The following is an 18,785-nucleotide window of genomic DNA, read 5'->3' as shown; positions in this document are numbered from 1 at the left end:
CCACTGAGCAGCCGGGGTCAAGGGGCAGGAGGGCCTTCCAGCTCGGCTCGCCCTCTGGCAAGAGCGCCCACGGCACCTGCTGCCGGCCAGCCGTCTCCAGAGCACAGGCCCACACCCTGCCCTCCTGCCCTTGGGACTGGGGGTTATGAAGGACACTCCCCACTCTGCCAGATACTGGCAGTTCACCCACTCGATCCACAGATATTTCCCACGTGCCCAGGGCTGTTCTAGACTTGCACGGAAATGCTGGGGAAAGCTATTAATTTTACACCCTCTCTGGTCCAGCAGTCAAGGGCAGAGCTGACTGTCCACAAATTCAATTCAATAAAAGTTGATTAGGCACCTGCTGCCTCCCAAGCACAATGGAGAAGGCAAATGAGTAAGTCCTGGGCCTTCTCTTCTAGGATGTGGCGGGAGCAGACACCACTCCTCAGAGGAGCCGGGGGGCACTGGCTTATTCCACTCTGTGCTGGTAAAGGCTGATCTATTTACCGGAGCCCTGGTTTAGTCCCAGCTGTTAAGGATCAGGTACCATTGCCAATTCTCCAATTATAAAAATGTGGTCTGTAAACCGTGACTGATTTCAGCAGGACTCTGCTACACGATCCCAGAAGGGCAGCCAGTATTCTCCTTCCCTTAATTTCATGTGAATTCCCCGCGCAAACCACACTTCTGAATAATGTAGAATGGAACTAGGACCAACCCAAGATAAATTTTTCTAGTTATCATAAAACAACCCTCGAAAGGGCAATTAACAGACTACACTCAATTTCCAAACACGTTTTCAATACGGGTATGACAATTTGGAGATTACAGGTACCTGATCAAAGAGATAGACTGTGACATCATCAAAAAACGTGACGGCCTTCTTTTCTCTTTTGCTGTCATCCGAGAGCTCGTCGACAGGCGCCGGCAGCTTCAGCAAGCTCCGCAAGTGCTTCCCGTCCTCGTTGCTGAGGATCACGGGCACTGGGTGCTCGGTTTCATCTTCAGACTCGGAGCTGAGACTGTGGAGGTTGAAGGCCCTCAGGTCATCATCGGAGTCGTCGCTGTTTTCATCTTCCTCATCAGCATCAATCCCATCTTCAGAAAGGTCCAGCATTCCGGAAACACCAAGTTTCCCCAGGTACTTCCCTTCAATGTCTGGCTCCTTCAGCTTGGGGCCCTCGGAGTGGCTGGGGAAGGACCTCTCCACCATCAGGTCCGACGGGCTGGAGCGAAGGGCAGAATTTGCATATGTAAGGAGTTCATTGGTGTTGGTCCCGGTGGAGGTGAGGGTGCAGGGGCGATCATCCGGCGCCTCCAAGTCTTCACTGCTGCTCAGCTCCGAATTCAGCAAACTCCAGGGACAGCCAGCCTCGTCTTCAGGGGGACACATCTCGTTGGAAACATTGGTCTGTGCTGGTTCCCAAGTATTTCCTAATTCCAGGTGACTGGAATTTTGCAAAGCAGACACGCAGCTTGGATCCGGCTGGCTATTTTTGGTTTCCAGGCCACTGTCCTTGGCACCGCTGTTTTGCTCTGGGATGACTGGCTCAGGAAGGGCCTGATCCTTTGTCAATCCCACGGCCGAGGCTGATGTGCCCGGGCACTCCTCTGGTTTTTTATCAGGCTCAGAATCATTATCTGAGAAGTAAGCAGAGTCTCGATATGAACTCTGAGAGCCAGACGCAAACGTCTGTGCGGGCACCTCTGTCCCTCTGTGGCCGTCAGCTGCGTCCGAGATGATGATGACCGGGTTGGGAGGCAAACCTTGGACACTGCTGTCGCCTGCCGCGGCGGCGCCTGTGTCTGGGGTGCTGTCGGGGGCGGGGTGCAAGGTCCACTCAGGAGACTCCAAATTCTCCGTTTCATAGCCACTGTCTGCAGGCTTATCCCGGGGCACGAGTTTCTGAGGAGTGAGAGAGACGAAAGAATCTAAAACTTCATGAACATCCACTGAATCCAAGGAGTCGGGGGTTTCCACAGACTGTTCTGACGCTGGTATGGGTGTGGAGAAGCTGTCGTCCAACAGGCTGTCTTGGCTGGTGGAGTCTGAGGAAAGGGCAGACACCAAGCCTGCTTCTTTGGGAGCATCTTTATAATTAAGCTGATTTAGAGTCTCCACAGCTTCCAAGTTTTTTTCTTGCAAACTACTACTATGATGGTCTTTGGAAAGCAGTTTATTTTGTAAATTCTGCTTCAATTCTGGAAGACTACTTTCTATACCCACCCTACTCACCAAAATGTCATCAAGACTGACTGAGTCACTACTGGTTAGTCTCCAGGTCTCCTCGTCTTGCTGAGTCAAGTCCAGTGACCCATTGTCACTGCTGTGTGTCTTGGTGTCGGCAGAGAGAATTTCAACTGGGACAGCCAGAGAGTCTGGGTTTATTTCTTGGCAGAGACAATCGTCAAGAATACTGACATCCAAGTAGGCGGGTTTGGTTTCTCCCGGCTTCGGGAGCAAATCTGGAGGCGCGTTATTAGGTGTTTCCTGCACTTCTGGAGAAGACTGCGATGGGGTGTCCCCACTGCCATCCTTGAGCACGACACCAGGGTCTTTACCCTTTGCTTTTACATCTTCTGGCAACAAAGAAAAGCCTGACTTATTTTCAGCAAATGTCAGCTCCAGATCTAAAGAGTTTCTCTGTGACGCTTCTAATACGGTTTCAGTAAAACCAGCATTTTTAAGTTCTGTTTGAAGATCATTTATATGTTCCTTGCTGGACAATGAGTCTTTTAGTAACTTTTTCTCTTGAAGAAATAAAAAGTTTTCTGACAATTCCTGAACATCCAATGGATCAAAATTATCTTGGTGCATAAGGTTTTCTGATAAGCAAAGAGGCTGACAGTCAAAAAGCTTACAGGGATTTTCTTTCTCAAAATGGCAAGTTATCACTGACTCTTTGGGATCATCCAAACTTGAACTTAAGGTAGTTGACCTAAAGTCAGCTTGAACTCCATTTAGTTCCAATAAGTCAAATATTTTCTGGTGACTGGGCAAATCCTGTGATTTGTCAAGATCATTAAACATATTGTTAAAAGGGCTCTCGGGGCCACTGGTAACATGTAAATTCTCAGGGATGCTAGAATCTTTTAGGTCTGTACTGCTTTGGAAGAAATCCTCATCAGTACTGGACTCCTCAAACTCCAGGTTCCTGAGGGCAGTGAACGGGGCTACATCATCACTTCTCCTTTCGCGATTATCCACTTCAGTGGTAAGTAGTGCAGCTGGGTAGTCAAGCTCCAAGTTGCCACCACTTTTTTCTTCTAATTGGATGTAATAATCACTTCCAACAGAAAGGTTGTGGGCATCAAAAACAGGAACCACTCCTGGGGCCCTATGTGGGACATCCTGGCCACTTTCATCTTGTTTTCCAGGCCCCGGGTCTGAAAGTGAACTCTCAAAAACTTCAACTGGAAAGAAGATGCTTGTGTAGGACAAGGCCTCGTCTGGGTTGACCCGACCGCGTTCATCAAAATGATCATGTTTTGCTGCCTCCCAGACGTATTCAAAGCTAAGTCCCTGGCTCGTCTCAGTCACTGTGAGAACTTCTTCCATCTCACGACCGAGCCGATCCCTGGCAAAATGGTCGAGAATTGGGAATGCAGCATTATTTGAAGTGTCTCTGCCAGCTGTATTTGGCTTAAGAGCATTCCACTGCTGTTCAAAGTCGACTTCCGAGTCCCTCTGGCTTTGCAGCCGTAGGTAAGTCAGCAGTCTGTGCACCTCTTCAGCAGCCGGCCTCTTGTCTGGTGATAGCCAACAGAACTGTAAAACTTCATACCTAAGTGACACAAGAGATAATTAATGTTTCTATAATAAATTGCTTTAAAATAAGAGACATCTTTACAATGATCTGTAAGCCATGGTCAAAGAGGAAATGAAGAAATACAAAATTTGGCCCACTTGTTTTTTTGCTTTCAGGACATTTCATAACATTTAATTGCAATTCTTTTGCCCTTCATTTGTTCTTGTGGTATTTATCCAATGACATCCACTGAATTTAGAAACAGTTTTAATAGGTTCTCCTCTTAAATCAATTGCCATAAGTATTTTTTAAAGGGGTAAAATTACTTTTATTGTCATTTATAATCAGAAAGTAGTATATGGTCTCCATACATGATTTTTCTTTTTTGTAAATTAAAAAAAAATTGCAAGTTTTAATCAAAAACATGATTAGTTTAATTCATTAATGGTGGCTTCAAGATTTTCCTTATTAGTGAGAGAAAATTCACCCCCCTTTTTGCACCTTTCCATAAAACTGAAATGTTGCCATGCATTTGACTTTACACTCTGCAGCAACATCCTGACAGTTATCCACATCTACTACTTCAAGGAGTGCCACCCCGTTAAGACTTTCCAGAGAGGGAATGAAAGAAAGGCTTAATCATTTTGCACGGCCCACACCCCGTAGGTAAGAAGTCAACTACTCCAAGTTTATCTCCAGCACTGTTCAAGGCGGTCAGAAAATCTGCCTTGCCCTGCTGGGGTCTGTGGAGCAACTATCAGAACTGACAAAGTGGACTCAGATGGACTCAGATGGCAGGACAGAGGCTGGGGCTGCTACAGGTACTCTGTTCAGTAAGGCTTGCACTTATCTTACATTTTCAGATCTACTCACTTTGAGAGAACTCCTACAAATGCTACTGTAACTAATCTCTAAACATCCCCTGATAACAAGTAACACTACAGTCTTTTGCAGCACCTGGTTCCCTTTGATCATAAAAGGATCAAGGGGCGGGGGGGTAGGGCGGAGAAGAATAGAGAATGAAGTCCAAAGAAAAAGGCAACAGCAGGGCTGGGTCTTCAAAGGGACGGCTGAATACAGTCAACATCATAAACTATCTCCATACACAGGAGGGAAGACAAACACAACTTCAAATTGTAAACGTATAGAGTATATGTAAAATAGAGTTGTAGCCACTTGGGAAGCTGGGCAACGCATAACTGCAGGGGTGTGAAGCTTCTGGGGCAACGCCAGCTGGGCATATGGGGGTGTAGATACTGGTCCAAAGAGAGGCGAACCTGATCCAAATTGGAAATGGAGTGGAAACAGGTCCTAAGAGTCTTATGAAAAATAATTTTACAAATGGTAATACAGATTATGCAAATTAGTTTAACTGCCAATTTAAACATTTCTATATATTATCTCAATACTAGATATGACTTATATAAATGGCCTAAAATTTAAAAAATACTCCACAATAGGAAATGCTCTTAATACTGCCTTTTCAATTTAGGTCAAATTTTTTATCACATATGTCAATTTGTATAACATTTTAAAAATTAATATTAAATTTTAAAAATAGATAATTCTGAAACCAGGCATGAATTACAAAGAAATGATTGCTTTTCACAACATCTATTAGTTAAAAATAGGGGAAATATAAACTAACACCCATAGAAATATAAATATGATTTCCTTATCTCTTGAAGGATAAAACAAAAAAAGAAATTACCCACCATCTGTCAGAATAAGGCTGCTCCAGCTGGGGTTTAGGGAGTTTTGTGTCTCTCTCTCTAATAACCTGATTGAGAACATCTGAGTTGGAAAGGTGTGAATATGGCTGAGCAGCATTATCAAAAAGCTCCCAAAGCGTCACACCCAGGGACCTGAGGAAAGAGAAAACTGTTAATTCTTCAGATGTCAAAGTTTTTACATTCAATTTTCAATCTGCACAGTCAGTAACTGTAGGACAAGGCATGTACCCGAGAAGGTTAATTAATATTAAGATAGTTCTTTAATGTCATAAAATACTTCTTAAACCAATAATCCACATCACAATTAACAGAAGAAAAAGAGGCATTTCCATTAAAATGAAGAATCAAGAATCAAATGAGTGCCTCCTCACATTTACTACTGAGCACTGCTCTGGAAGGTTTGGCCAAGGCAAAAAGATCCAAGACAGAGATCACAGGTAGGGTTACAGGGTGAGATCTTAGGACAGTCAACTTTAAAAACTCTTAAGAGAAGTTATTTGAAAACCCATTAGAATGATTTTAAGAGTTCAGCAAAATGGTTGTATATACAAGATAAATATCCTGAATTCTGTATTTTTCTTTTGCAGAAAAACATCCCATTCATATTATTAGTAAGCACCAGAAAGTATCTAAGAGAAACCTTTACATGAACGAATGGTCTCTTCCCCATTACACCCACATCTTCCCTGCTGGAGTCACTCCTAAGCAACTTGGGTTTTTCTGGGTCTTACTTTTGCCAGCCATCGGTGCCCCAGAAGAGCCAGCTGCCCGCGCCCTTGTGGTGCCCCTGGCTCCGCCTTCAGCACAGGTAGGGGCCCGTCTCCTTACCTGAGGACTTGCCCCCCACCCCCACACTGTGCCCAGTGCTCTGCTCATTTCCTCTGCCTGGTCTTTCCGTTCTTTCCCGCTTCTTACTGCATTCCCTCATGTTTGATAATCTCCTGTTTTACTGCAGTGGTTCCAAACCTGGGGAGCTTTAAACAAACAGATTGGTATTTAGGATCCACCCCCACGAAGGACTTCCATTTGGAAGATCTAGGGAGTGGTCTAAGACACTGTTTTAAAAAGCTCCCTAGGAGATCTCATATCCAGCCTGGTTTGGGTATTGATAGTTTACAGGATAATGATTGACACAGAGAAGCTTATCTGAATGATAAATAGTATTGAATAAATAATAGTTGATTGGTGTTGTATAGTACAAAATAACTTATGAGTTAAACTCTTTTGCACTATTTTCACAAATTAGTTGGGGGAGGAAACCAGCATTTCTATGGCACAGAATTATTAGAGGACTGTTTTAAGTGCAAAAGAAGTTGAAGAACTATCAGTGACCTTAAGGAGAGTTTACAATTTAACTGAAGAAAATAAGAAATTCACATAAGTATTAAAGACCCCAAAGATGATATGTGAGGAAGTGGCAATACAGTCTTATCGCCACCAAGCTTGGCTTGACCTCAGACAATTCTGCCTCAGCTTCCCCACACCTCTAATTTAACTCCCTTTTGCTCTCCCAATAAGGCCCATTCTAGAAACAAACCTCTCCAGCCCCTCTATCACCCCTGCTCTACAGAGAGCATGAAGTATGGGCTTTCTCAGCTGCCCATCCCCACCACTTCCATATCTTTCCAGAGCATCCCTTTCTCATCTCAGAAAGGCCACAGAGGAAGAGGAGACATCTTCCTCCTTGCATACCACCAAGCCTCTTTCTTCTGGAGGAGAAAACAACCTTGTAGCTCTTACCTCTCTTTACCACCAAACCCTCTGAGGCATCTCTAACGCACATCTCCCCCTACCATCCACCCCTTGGCACAATGAGTGTGACTCCGCCTGATGTAGAGCTAAAAGCACTGCTGGCAGGACTGTCATCAGTAACTTCTCAAACTGTCAGAAACAATGGGCATGACTCTGTTTCTGGGAATGCAGGCTAAGTTTTCAGGTCAATCTACATGCTAAGAACAATAAAAATGCTGGATTGATCATCAACACATCTTAAAGGTATCTAAGGGCTTATAAGAAAGCAGGGAATTACCAGAAAAATCTAGAACCTGGAGAACTAAGTAGAACACTGACACCACCTTTGCCTTAGGGCACTGGCTGACCAACCCCCTGGGGCTTCTGTGTTCCTCGTTTCCAGGGCTTGACAGACATGACGGTGATGATGGGTCATGGTGATGGTGATGGACAAGCCAAAGCCCTGGGCCTGCTTGAGGTGAGGGGTCTCACAGAGAGACCTCCTCGTGGTAGAAATAAGCCTGCCCCCCTACCCGCCCTTCAGAAGCCTGCAAGGCAAGCTGCCTTGGCTCTAAGGTGGGGTGTGAGGGAGTGCGTGGAAGGGGGGCAGTCCCTAAGGAGTTGTAACCACACAGCTGGCCCTGACCTGGATTTGCAGCCTGAATTCACACCATCTGAGTGCCCAAAAAAACTCAAGCTAACTATGCAAAGTCCTGGCCTAGTACAGTACCTGTACATGGCAAGGTGTGTCCAGGTGCCAGAAGAAACAAACGTAAACCCTCTCTGGAGGAATGTATCTTGAATCTCGGATTCCAAGAATACTTACCACCAAAAAGTCCTCAAAGAAACAAGGTAACATCAAGAACCAGCAGGAGCAAATCCATAAAGACTTCAGATACTGGAATTATCTGACATAGTTCATTACCCCAAATACTATGAAAAACACTCTGACAGAATGTTGAAATAGACTTTTTAAAACTGAAAAATCAGTAATCAAACTAAAATTTAATAGAGAGGATTAAGGGAAGATTAGACACAGCTGAAGATGCAGAGAATTAGTAGTGGGAACAGAGGTCTGAAAACTTATCCAGAATGTAGCACAAAGAATCAAGGAGATGAAATACATAAAAGAGAGTTTAAGAGACAGAAGACAGAGTGAGAAGGCACAACAGATGTCTAATTAGGCTTCCAAAAAGAGAGAGAATCGAGCAGAGGAAATATTTGAAGGATAAGGGCTGGGAAATTTTCAGAACTGATGAACCCTAGCCTCTAGATTTGAAAAGCCAAATAAATCTCAAGCAGAAAAACATAAAAAAATCCACATCCATACACTTCATAGTGAAATGATAAAAAATGAAAGACAAAGAGATTTAAAAAGCAGCCAAAGAGTAAAGGTCATATTACCTTAAAGAGCTTAGCTGACTCACATACAGCTGACTTCTCAAGAGCAGCAATGGAAGACAGAAGACAGAATGAGATTTTCAATGTGCTGAGAGAAAATAACTGTCATCGAGTAAAAATATGTTTCAACTGACTGTGTTTTAAAACTTCAACTTCCATGTGAGACCAAGGGAAGAGACGTCTATTTGGTGCAGGATCTATATTTTCTAAACAGTATAACTCCACAGTCAGTTTGTTCAAACACCACGATTGCATGGAGCTTTGAATAGGAAGTGAGATATGGTAGGCTGGTATAGGTTAGAGTGAAATAGTGACACATCCCAAAGTAATCTGGGCAGAGAATAAAAAATATATTTACAGTCCCCCCACCCTCAACCCGAGGAGCTGCGGGAAGGTGCAGAAGTGTTGGACTTCCCTCACCTGGACTGATGCTGATGTTGTCACAAACATTGAGACTGGAGGTTTGATGTGCCGAGCCCTCCATCATGGGACTTGCCCTTGCAGGGCTCATTACTGCAAAGGAGAGGTTAAACTTGCATATAATTGTGCCTGAGAGTCTCCCCCTGAGTACCTCTTTGTTGCTCAGATGTGGCCCTCTCTCTCTCTAACTGAGCCATCTTGGCGGGTGAACTCGCTGCCCTCCCCCTTACGTGGGACCCGACTCCCAGGGGTGTAACTCTCCCTGGCAACGCAGGATATGACTCCCGGGGATGAATCTGGACCTGGCATCGTGGGATTGAGAATATCTTCTTGACCAAAAGGGGGATGCAAAATGAGACAAAATACTTTCAGTGGCTGAGAGATTTCAAGTGGAGTTGAGAGGTCACTCTGGTGGACATTCTTGTGCACTATATAGATAACATCTCTTAGGTTTTAACATATTGGAATAGCTAGAAGTAAATACCTGAAACTACCTAACCTCAAGCCAGTACTCTGGACTCCTGAGGACGACTGTATAATAACGTAGATTACAAGGGGTGATAGTACGATTGTGAAGGCCTTGTGGATCACACTCCCTTTGTCTAGTGTGTGGATGGATGGGTAAAAAGTGGGGACAAAAACTAAATGAGAAATAGGGTGGGATGGGGGGGATGGTTTGGGTGTTCTTTTTTTTCTTTTGTTTTTTATTTGTATTTGATTCTTTCTGATACAAGGAAAATGTTCAGAAATAGACTGTGGTGATGAATGCATAACTATATGATCGTACTGAGAACAGATGATTGTATACCATGGATAATTGTATGGTATGTGAATATATTTCAATAAAACTTTATATATATATGTTTCAAGAATGACGACAAAATAAAGGTAATGTTCAGACCTACGAAATATGGAATCTGTTACCAGCAGACATTAAAGGAAATTCTGAAGAACATACTTCAGACAAAAGAGAGTGATCCCAGATTGATGGCGTAAGACTGAAAAATAAGAAATGCAGAGTAAAATGGTTTGATTATGTGCATAAATATAAACAAACACTGATGCTACAAAACAGTAATAACGTCTTATGAGGTTAGAAGAGAAAATAAAAATCTCAACAATAATATATAGTTGGGGGCAGTGTATGTGTGATCTATAGTCAAAGACAGTTAGTGTATTCTAAGTTCCTTGCATTGTTCAGAAAGAGGGTCAAGAAATGATTTAACATTAGACTAAGGTGAGTGAAGTATACATGTTATAATCTCTAGAGTAACCAATAAAAAGTATAGGAAACAGAATATACAACTTCCAAACTACGACAGGGAAAAGCGGTTTAAAAAAAAAAAAAAAAAAATCCAAACGCTAGCAAAAGAAAACAGAAAAAGCAGGACAAGAGCACAAAATAAAACAGCAGATGTAAATTAGGGAAGCTGCACTAGAAATTGTTAGTCAAAGATTTAGACATGCCTTTTCAACTTCTGTTACACTGACCCCCTACAAGTAACAGTACTACATAATAGTCCAACCCCTTTTCTGTTTTTTCATTCACTTTAACAAATATTTATTAAACATTCCTCTACCTGCTAGGCCCTAGGCTGGGCACAGAAGATTAAACAGACTTGGTTCCTGCTTCTACGGAACGCATTACTGTCAAATGGATAAGCGGCACAGTATTCAGCAAGTTACATATTCCCAATTGTGAACATTGCTCCAAAGTCACTGAATTGTCTTTTCCATACCATCAGGCACTCTTTTGCTCCTACATCTTATACAATTACTTTGCCTTAAGATTGTATTCATTTTGTGAATTATTTTAACATTATGGCTCCCTCCATTTGTAGTCCTACCATGGAGTTCCTTCCCTTTCGTCCCCCAAATAAAGCAACACCCTGTTACAATGTGGGTTTATAATAATCTTATACCCAGAGGGGAAAGGGGAGTGGACCCTGGTCCCAATTTTCTTTTAAGGTCAAGTGAATTTGGTCTCCTTTTTATTGGCAGATGTTGACAAAAATAAACATTATCGTATTATGGCTTGAGATTAGGGTGCATGGGCAGAACTGTATGGAAATCTTCAAACCATGCCAGGTTTCCGAGCAAATCAGTAAATGAGATTAGCTTATCATGAGCACCATGCCTTTACTAACCTGCTAAGTAGTATAAATGGTGTTTATCAAAGTCAGCTTGGATCACTCTCTTTAACTTTTACTTTAGCAACCACTTCCACTAATTTCCATTAATAATACACTAAAAGCTTTGATGCAACTCAGAATCAATGTCCTTTCTATCCTGTGACTTTGTGATGTGTGTGAGAGTGTTCTGACTTCATCTGTTCTTCTCACTGGTGTTCCTCTCACCATGATCTGATGGGACAAACGAAGTGACTGCTTGAACGATGGCTATCCAGGTTACTCAGGCATGCACAGAGAAGCAGAACGCTGCTCATAAAACGCAACATGAAATTCCAAAACAGTCAGTGGGAAACGACCAGAAATACAGGCTGAAAGAGTCGGCAACTTTTTAGCAAATTCTGTGGGATTTAAGCAGCTGAGAGAACAGTGAAGCTTAACTAAATTTTGTGTTTCTTCTTGCCTTCAATATTTTTTTTATGTTATTTCTAGATTGGTGCTGTTTTGTTCCTTCTGTATTTACAGATGAAACACCTTTTTTTAGAGGTTTCTAAACAAACTCTACTTGGTTTGAAATCGAGTGGCTGGAACACTGTCTGGACTTGTTTTAAGCTGTTGAAAAGTTTCATGAAGCAGTGTTCAGTGAATGTGTTATCAGTTTGATTCTGTAAGTAGCAAACCTTACAAAACTAAAGTTTTGGTGCTTTGGTTTCTTGAGGACCAATACTCAAAGTGGATTTTGTTCTTGAACAGTATCCTGGAGATTGATGATATTTGTCGGCTTGAGGTCTAATGTTTTGTTTTTTTTTAAAGTAGAATTCTGCCTCATGATGATAAAGTGCACAAATTTGTATACAGAAGTAAGCCTAGAAAATGAAAACTTTAGACTGGATAGTAACCTAAATCTTAGTGTGATAGAGGAGGGTAAGTTTTGGTGCCAGAAATTCTCCATTCATGGTGCTAGATTTAAATCATTTGAAATTATTTCTGTACCACAATGTATGCTTCAATAAAAGTTTGCTTAAAAAAAAATAAAATACTCAAGGACAAAGAAATTAGGACTTTGCTAAATAAAAGCCTACTAAAATGTAATTAAATACATACCAGATATTACTATACTTAGTTTGATCTGCGGTTAGTAATCTGTCTTGAAAGCTGGTCACTAATTCTGGAGCAGTCCATCGCAGAGGGAAAATTTTTTTATCATCTGTTTCAATATAATCCTCCTGTTTCGTGAGAAAGCATACCAAATTTTGAACAGAATTATATTTTTAGTGAGTTTAATGATTTAATTCCAGGTCATTCTCAGCATACAGAAACCCAATCCCAAAACATATCAGAGAGAAAAACAAAAAGTGGACACAAAGACAAACTGTCTGGGGAGCAGGTGGGTGAAGTTTCTTGGAAGCCCCAGCTTGCCCGGCTGGTCTCTGAGCCTGGGCACTTGCCAAGTCACCTTCCTGGAAAACGAAGGTACGCCGTGTCTAAGGCATAGGACACAGGATCTGAGCAAAACGATTTTAAAAATTACACTGGGCCTTTGCATTCAATAGGGAAGTGGTGACGCTTAATGACCAACAGTGCAGCCTTCAGAATGTGACAGCCTGCTATTCTAAGTTCTCGCTCTACCATCTACCAGCTATATGACTCTGGCAAGCAACTAAGAAACTAAGCCTTTTTCCTCATTAGTAAAATGAGGATAACACGATACCTTCCTGCCTCTGTGATGGGGATTAAGGAGATAATGCAGGCAAGTACGTCCTAGTGAGGGCTTGGTACACAGTGCTTGGGAGGCTAGAGGTACAAATAACCAACTTATCGTTGCATAATATTTTTTAGTTACAAAGTACTTTGAAAACATTACTCCATTTGGTCCTTACAACAACCAAATAAGATAGAATAATATATGGTACATATAGAAAAATAAAAATATGTAAAAGTTAAAAAAATTTTTTAGATAAAAAAAATTTTTTTAAAGATAGAACCGGTATTATCCTCTTATTACTGCTTAGAAAACGGAGCTACAGGGCTTATTCAGAGTTTCCTGACTTGGTGGAATGAGGATAATCACACTCTTTCCCTCCATGCTCTCTCTTTCACTGGGGCTACAAAAAACACAGACAAAAACCCATCGGCTCCTCACTGTTTTCTCTGGGGATAAATTTATGACATAGTTTGAAAACCTAACTTCCAAGCTAACTGAAGTTCAGCTGAAATTTTACTGAACATGTAATGGAGAAACATTTGTATGACAGGTATATTTTATATATGGGTAATAATAATAGTAATAGCCCATGTGTTCATACTAACATTTATTATGCACCATCAGACTATATCATTTATGCCATGTTGTTTTAAACAACAAATTTGGAAAGCTGCCACAAAACCTCAGGCATAAAGCCACTGATTTAGACAAACCACACATCAGAAACCAACATCACCATTAAATTAACCGGAACAAATCGCTCGTCCAAAAGGCTCCTCAGAAAGGACCAAGACTCTTACCTTTCTCTTCCAAAAACAGAGGGACAGATCCACATTACAACATTCAACTACGAAACTAAACCAGAGGAAAGAGGTAACACTTAAAAGTTTTGGCTTACCTTGTACCTGCTGAAGCCTATGCCATAATCTCCCACTTTCACGTTTAAGTCAGAGGTAAGAAAACAGTTCCGCAGGGCTAAGTCACTAAAACAGAAAGAGGGAAGTCAACACAAGAGCAGGGAAACAACAAGAACGCCACTTCAACTGCAACAGAAAAGGCCTTCTCCAGTAATGAGCAGCATCCTGAGCTCCATGCTTAATAATTAATGTGCTAAAAATCCTTTTCATAGAAAAGCATTATATAGCATCTTCCTAATTACTTAAATAATGGAGAGGGTCAGATTTTTTTTTTTTTTTTTTTTTTACAAATAACTATGAATGCTACGGGTAAATATTGATCACAGCGGTACCTTGTTCCACATTAAACCCGGATTTCATGGCTCATTTCCTGTTATTTTAACAGTGACCGTGAAAGACGATTGCTATACTGTTTGAATTTTTATTTTTTACAATAACTTGTGTTCTTTGAGTAACAGTCTAGTAGTAATCTCTTTACTATAAGATTAATAAAGCTACAACTTTAAGCATAATCTATATAATTAAACATGTTTATGTTTCCCTCCCCTTTACAAAGATAAGCAAAAGCTTTATAATCAGGCCCTTTCCAAATTACTCTCATTTCTTCCAAACCCCACCTCTCTACAGAGAAAGGAAAAAGCATATTTTCAAGGTTGATTTAAAATAATTTACTTATTTAATTTCTCTTAAAAATAAATGAATTTTCCAAAATATATAATTTGACAAGTAAAAGCTACTTTTTCTAAAGGAACTTCTAAAACAGGTAACAGATTAAACATTTTGGATTTTGGTTTTAGTGCTTAGAATCTTGTTAATCAATTGGGATATGAATAAAAAAGCCCTAATTAAAATAGAAAAGGATCCATAATTTATATTAAACCAGTTATCAAAAAACTGAAATTCTATAATTTGAAATTAAAAATGTTTGTCTTTGTAGAAAAATGTAGCTTATGAGGGGTGACAATGGGATTGAGAAAGCCATAAGGACCACACTCCCCTTTGTCTAGTTTATGGATGGACGAGTAGAAAAACAGGGGAAGGAAACAAACAAACAGACAGACAGACAAAGGCACCCAGTGTTCTTTTTTACTTTAAGTGCTCTTTTTCACTTCAATTATTATTCTTGTTATTTTTGTGTGTGTGGTAATGAAGGTGTCAGGGATTGATTTTGGTGATGAATGTACAACTATGTAATGGTAATGTGAACAATCGAACGTACGATTGGTTTTGTATGACTGCGTGGTATGTGAATACATCTCAATAAAATGAATATTAAAAAAAAAGGAAAAAAAAAGTTTGTCTTTATATGATCATAGAAGACCAAAAATTTAAACTAATTAGTAAATTCTTATTTTCAAGGATTTTAATTTCCAAAGCTCATTTGTCAGAAATTTAATAGTTATAATAAGATAATGATAGCAACAGCCAACACTGTTATAAAGCTATTATAAAGCTATAATAAGGTATCTCTATTTTATAGATGAGAAAACTAAGGCAGAGGGCTGTTCAAGTGGCAAAAAATTCTCAGTATCCAAAATATTAATCGTTTTATGGAAAAACATAAGAATGAAATCAACTAAACCAATGCCTATACTTCACTGTTCTGAAAAGTTTGGTTTTGTGGAAAATGGTGGTTTTCGGGGGGAGACCACTATAACCAGTGGGAAAGGGGGACCCCCGAGCTACAGTTACGATGAATGATGGTTCCATTCCTTACATTTACCAAAGAACAGGAAACCCACAGGGCATCCTCAGGGTCAGGACAGGGATGCCAGAACTAAACACCTGCAAAGACAGCTTGGTACACAACAACACTGGTTCAATGGTGTAATAAGGCTAACTGTTACTAGGAATTCCTAATTATCACTAGTAAGTAATTGCTAAGTACTTGCTTAACAGGAGGCATTTCTCTAAGCCCTTCTACATGTATCAACACATCTAAACAATCATTGTCATCCCAATTTAGAGATAAGGAGACTGAGGCACAGAGAACTGAAGCAATTCTGCTAAGGTCATATAGTGAAATACTATAGATTTTTAAAACACAATAATATACTGTCGCATATTAATAGTTTGTCAGGAACTATCCATGACAATACATTACAGTCATAGCAGATACTGGACCTTGCCTATGGTTGGTCCTCAACAAACATGAGCTAATCTGAATTTCAAGTAAGTTAGTTTAAATCACTCTCTATACTCTATGTGTGCATTTGCAAGTGTGTTAAAAGCATCTTCTCTGACCACAGTGGAATGAAGCTAGACCTTAGGAAAAGATGGAGAACTGGAAAATTCACAAGTATATGGAATTTAAACAACACATTCTTAAACAATCAATGAGTTAAAGAAGAAATTGTTAGGGAAATCAGGAAATATCTTGAGATAAATTAAAACAAGAACAAAAACACAGAAAAACTAATGGCACACAGCTACGACAGTAATCAGGGGAAAATTTATAGCCCTAAATGCTTACATTAAAAAAAAAAAAAGAGCTGAAATCAAAGACCTAACTGCACACCTGGAGTGTATTGATTTTCATGGAGCTCCATCCAGAAGCCGTCAGAACTGTGGAGGTGTCCGGGAGAAACCTGGAGACACTGCTGACTCCACTACTACAAACAATGTAGAAACTGCCAATCTTAAGAAAATAACTGGTCCCTATTTTTCAGAATTAAAGGAGGAACAATATGCCATGTTGAGGGGAGAAAAATGAAAATGCTTTAAGTAAGGCAGTTTTCTCCCACCGTACCAGCAAGTACAACCAGACAGTGCTGTGTGTTTTGCCAACAGAGGCTCTGTTACTGAGCACCTTGAACGAGCATTTCTAGGGTCTCTACAAAGAGATCCTCTAAACCTTCCCAACATCTTCCCCCTAAGACCTTAATTAAAAACTGCTCTCTGGATAAATCTCCCTGGTGACGTGGGACATGACACCGAGGAATGAGCCTGGCCCTGGCAGAGAGGGATTGAAAATGCCTACTTGACCGAAAGGGGAATAAAAGAAAAGTGATAAGCTGAGGTTACAGTGGCTGAGAGACCCCAAATAGAGTCGAGAGGCTCTCCTGGAGGTTTCTCTTATGCAAGCTCCAGCTAGACATCCCAAATGTCCACAGCATGCCATGCCCTTACCAAGGCAGTCCCCAAATACCTAGGTCCCTACCTGAGATTCTAGAAAGGATTCACTCACCAAGTTTTCATCTCTCAGAAACGTTAAATCCACCAGAGTGTTCCTATGCCAGACAAATCCTAAAAACCAGAGGCAAGAGCCTCTTTAAGAACAACAATCAGATACAGCCCCCTTCCCCATACTGTCAATACCCCCTTTTCAATATGAACAAGTTAGGGGGCTCACTGCCCGGACACCCCTGAAGATGGAGAAAGAGACTGAGAGGAAGGAGTAGCAATAAACAAGACAGGATTTAACAAAGGTCTATGAATACTGAAACTTTATATAAATACATATATGTATTTTTAGATGCTGGGGTGTTGGAATAGCTGGAAGGAGGTAAATGACATGGTGGAACTGTAACCTCATCCTCTGAAATCTGCTCTATGGCTACTCATTGAATTGTGCTTTGAAAGTTTTCACCTTTCTATATATATCCTATATTGCATAATAAGGAAAGAACTGAAACTGGAACTGCAACCTGTAACAATTTTTGAAATTACCCATATAACTGCTTGTTGGGCTGTACATCGAAAGCTAACACCTTTCTGTATGTATGTTATATGTTACAGTAATGGAAATAGCTGAGGTTGTGGGACTGTGACCCATGACATTATCTGAAACTTGCTTTCCAACTACTTGTTAAATTGCGTTTTGAAAGTTATCACTGTTACGTATATATGTTCAAGTTCACAATAAAAAATGCATTAAAAACGAATGATTTTCCAACAAACAGACAATGAGAGACTTTGTGGACAAGACACCTGCCCTATAGCAAATACTAAAGGGAGCACTACAGAGTGATAGAAGACAAGAGTGAGAGGTTTGAAATACAATTTTTTGGGGACACAGTAGCACAGCAAGGTATGTACACTGAACAAAGATAACTATGAATATGGTTGAGAGAGGAAGGTTGGGAGCATGTGAGATACCAGAAGAAAGGAGGAAAGATAAAGACTGGGACTGTGTAACTAGGTGAAATCTAGAGTGTTCAACAATTGTGATAAAATGTACAAATATGTTCTTTCATGGGGGAGAACAAGCCAATGTCAACCTTGCAAGTTGTTAAAAATGGGGAGGCATTGGGGGAGGGATGCAATCAACATAAACTAGAGACTATAAGTAACAGAATCATTGTATCATACTCCCTTTAATGTAACAAAGGTGATATACCAAGGTAAATGCAGATAAGAGGTGGGGATAGGGGAGAGGTGTGAGACAGTGGACATTGGTGGTGTTGTCTGACTCTTCAATCTACTTTGATTTAAGGTTATCTTTCCTTTTGCTGCTTCCTAGCTGTCATTTTCTTTCCTCCTCTTTCTTTTGTATTTTTCTTTTGCCTCTCTATCTTCTTTGACTCTCCTGCCTTGTGGAAGAAATGTAGATGCTCTTATATAGATAGTGGTGAGGGTAGTGAACACATAAATATGTGACTATACAGGGAACCATCAATTGTTTACTTAGGATGCAATGTATGGCATGTGAACAAAACCATCTTAAAAAAAAAAATGGGTTGATGATGAAACCTTGAGGACAATATACTGAGTGAAATGAGCCAGACACATAAGGACAAATATTGCAGGGTCTTGCTGACAGGAACTAATTATAATATGTAAACTCATAGACATGAAATATAAGGTACCAACATATAGAACGAGGCTAAAGAATGGGGAGCGGTTATTTAGTATGGGCAGAATGTTCAACTAGGGATGAACTTAAATGTTTGGAAATGAACAGAGGTTATCAGTAGCAAGATGTGAGAATAACTAACAGTGCTGAATGGTGCATGAATGAGGTGGAAAGGGGAAGCTCAGAGTCATATATGTCACCAGAAGGAAAGCTGGAGGTC

General features: G+C 40.7%; 1 protein-coding gene across 3 annotated transcripts in view; it reads right to left on the bottom strand.

Moving 5' to 3' along the window:
• LMTK2 (lemur tyrosine kinase 2) overlaps positions 1 to 18,785 on the bottom strand; it is a 141,451-nt gene that overhangs the window by 10,357 nt on the left and 112,309 nt on the right. For all 3 annotated transcript variants that reach the window (XR_005213506.1, XM_037813840.1, XM_037813841.1), the window contains exons 8-11: positions 13,752 to 13,836; positions 12,253 to 12,374; positions 5,450 to 5,599; positions 821 to 3,770 (exon numbers count right to left, since the gene is read on the bottom strand). Coding sequence is in view for 2 of the 3 variants with exons in the window: in XM_037813840.1 (XP_037669768.1) it covers positions 821 to 3,770; positions 5,450 to 5,599; positions 12,253 to 12,374; positions 13,752 to 13,836 (3,307 nt within the window). In the remaining variant the exon portion in view is untranslated. The remainder of the gene's footprint in view (positions 1 to 820; positions 3,771 to 5,449; positions 5,600 to 12,252; positions 12,375 to 13,751; positions 13,837 to 18,785) is intronic.

Source organism: Choloepus didactylus, chromosome 21 (assembly GCF_015220235.1).
Source record: "Choloepus didactylus isolate mChoDid1 chromosome 21, mChoDid1.pri, whole genome shotgun sequence".
In the NCBI taxonomy this organism is placed as follows: domain Eukaryota; kingdom Metazoa; phylum Chordata; class Mammalia; order Pilosa; family Megalonychidae; genus Choloepus; species Choloepus didactylus.
The sequence above is the reverse complement of the archived record's forward strand: the minus strand, read 5'-3'. Positions and strand labels throughout refer to the sequence as shown.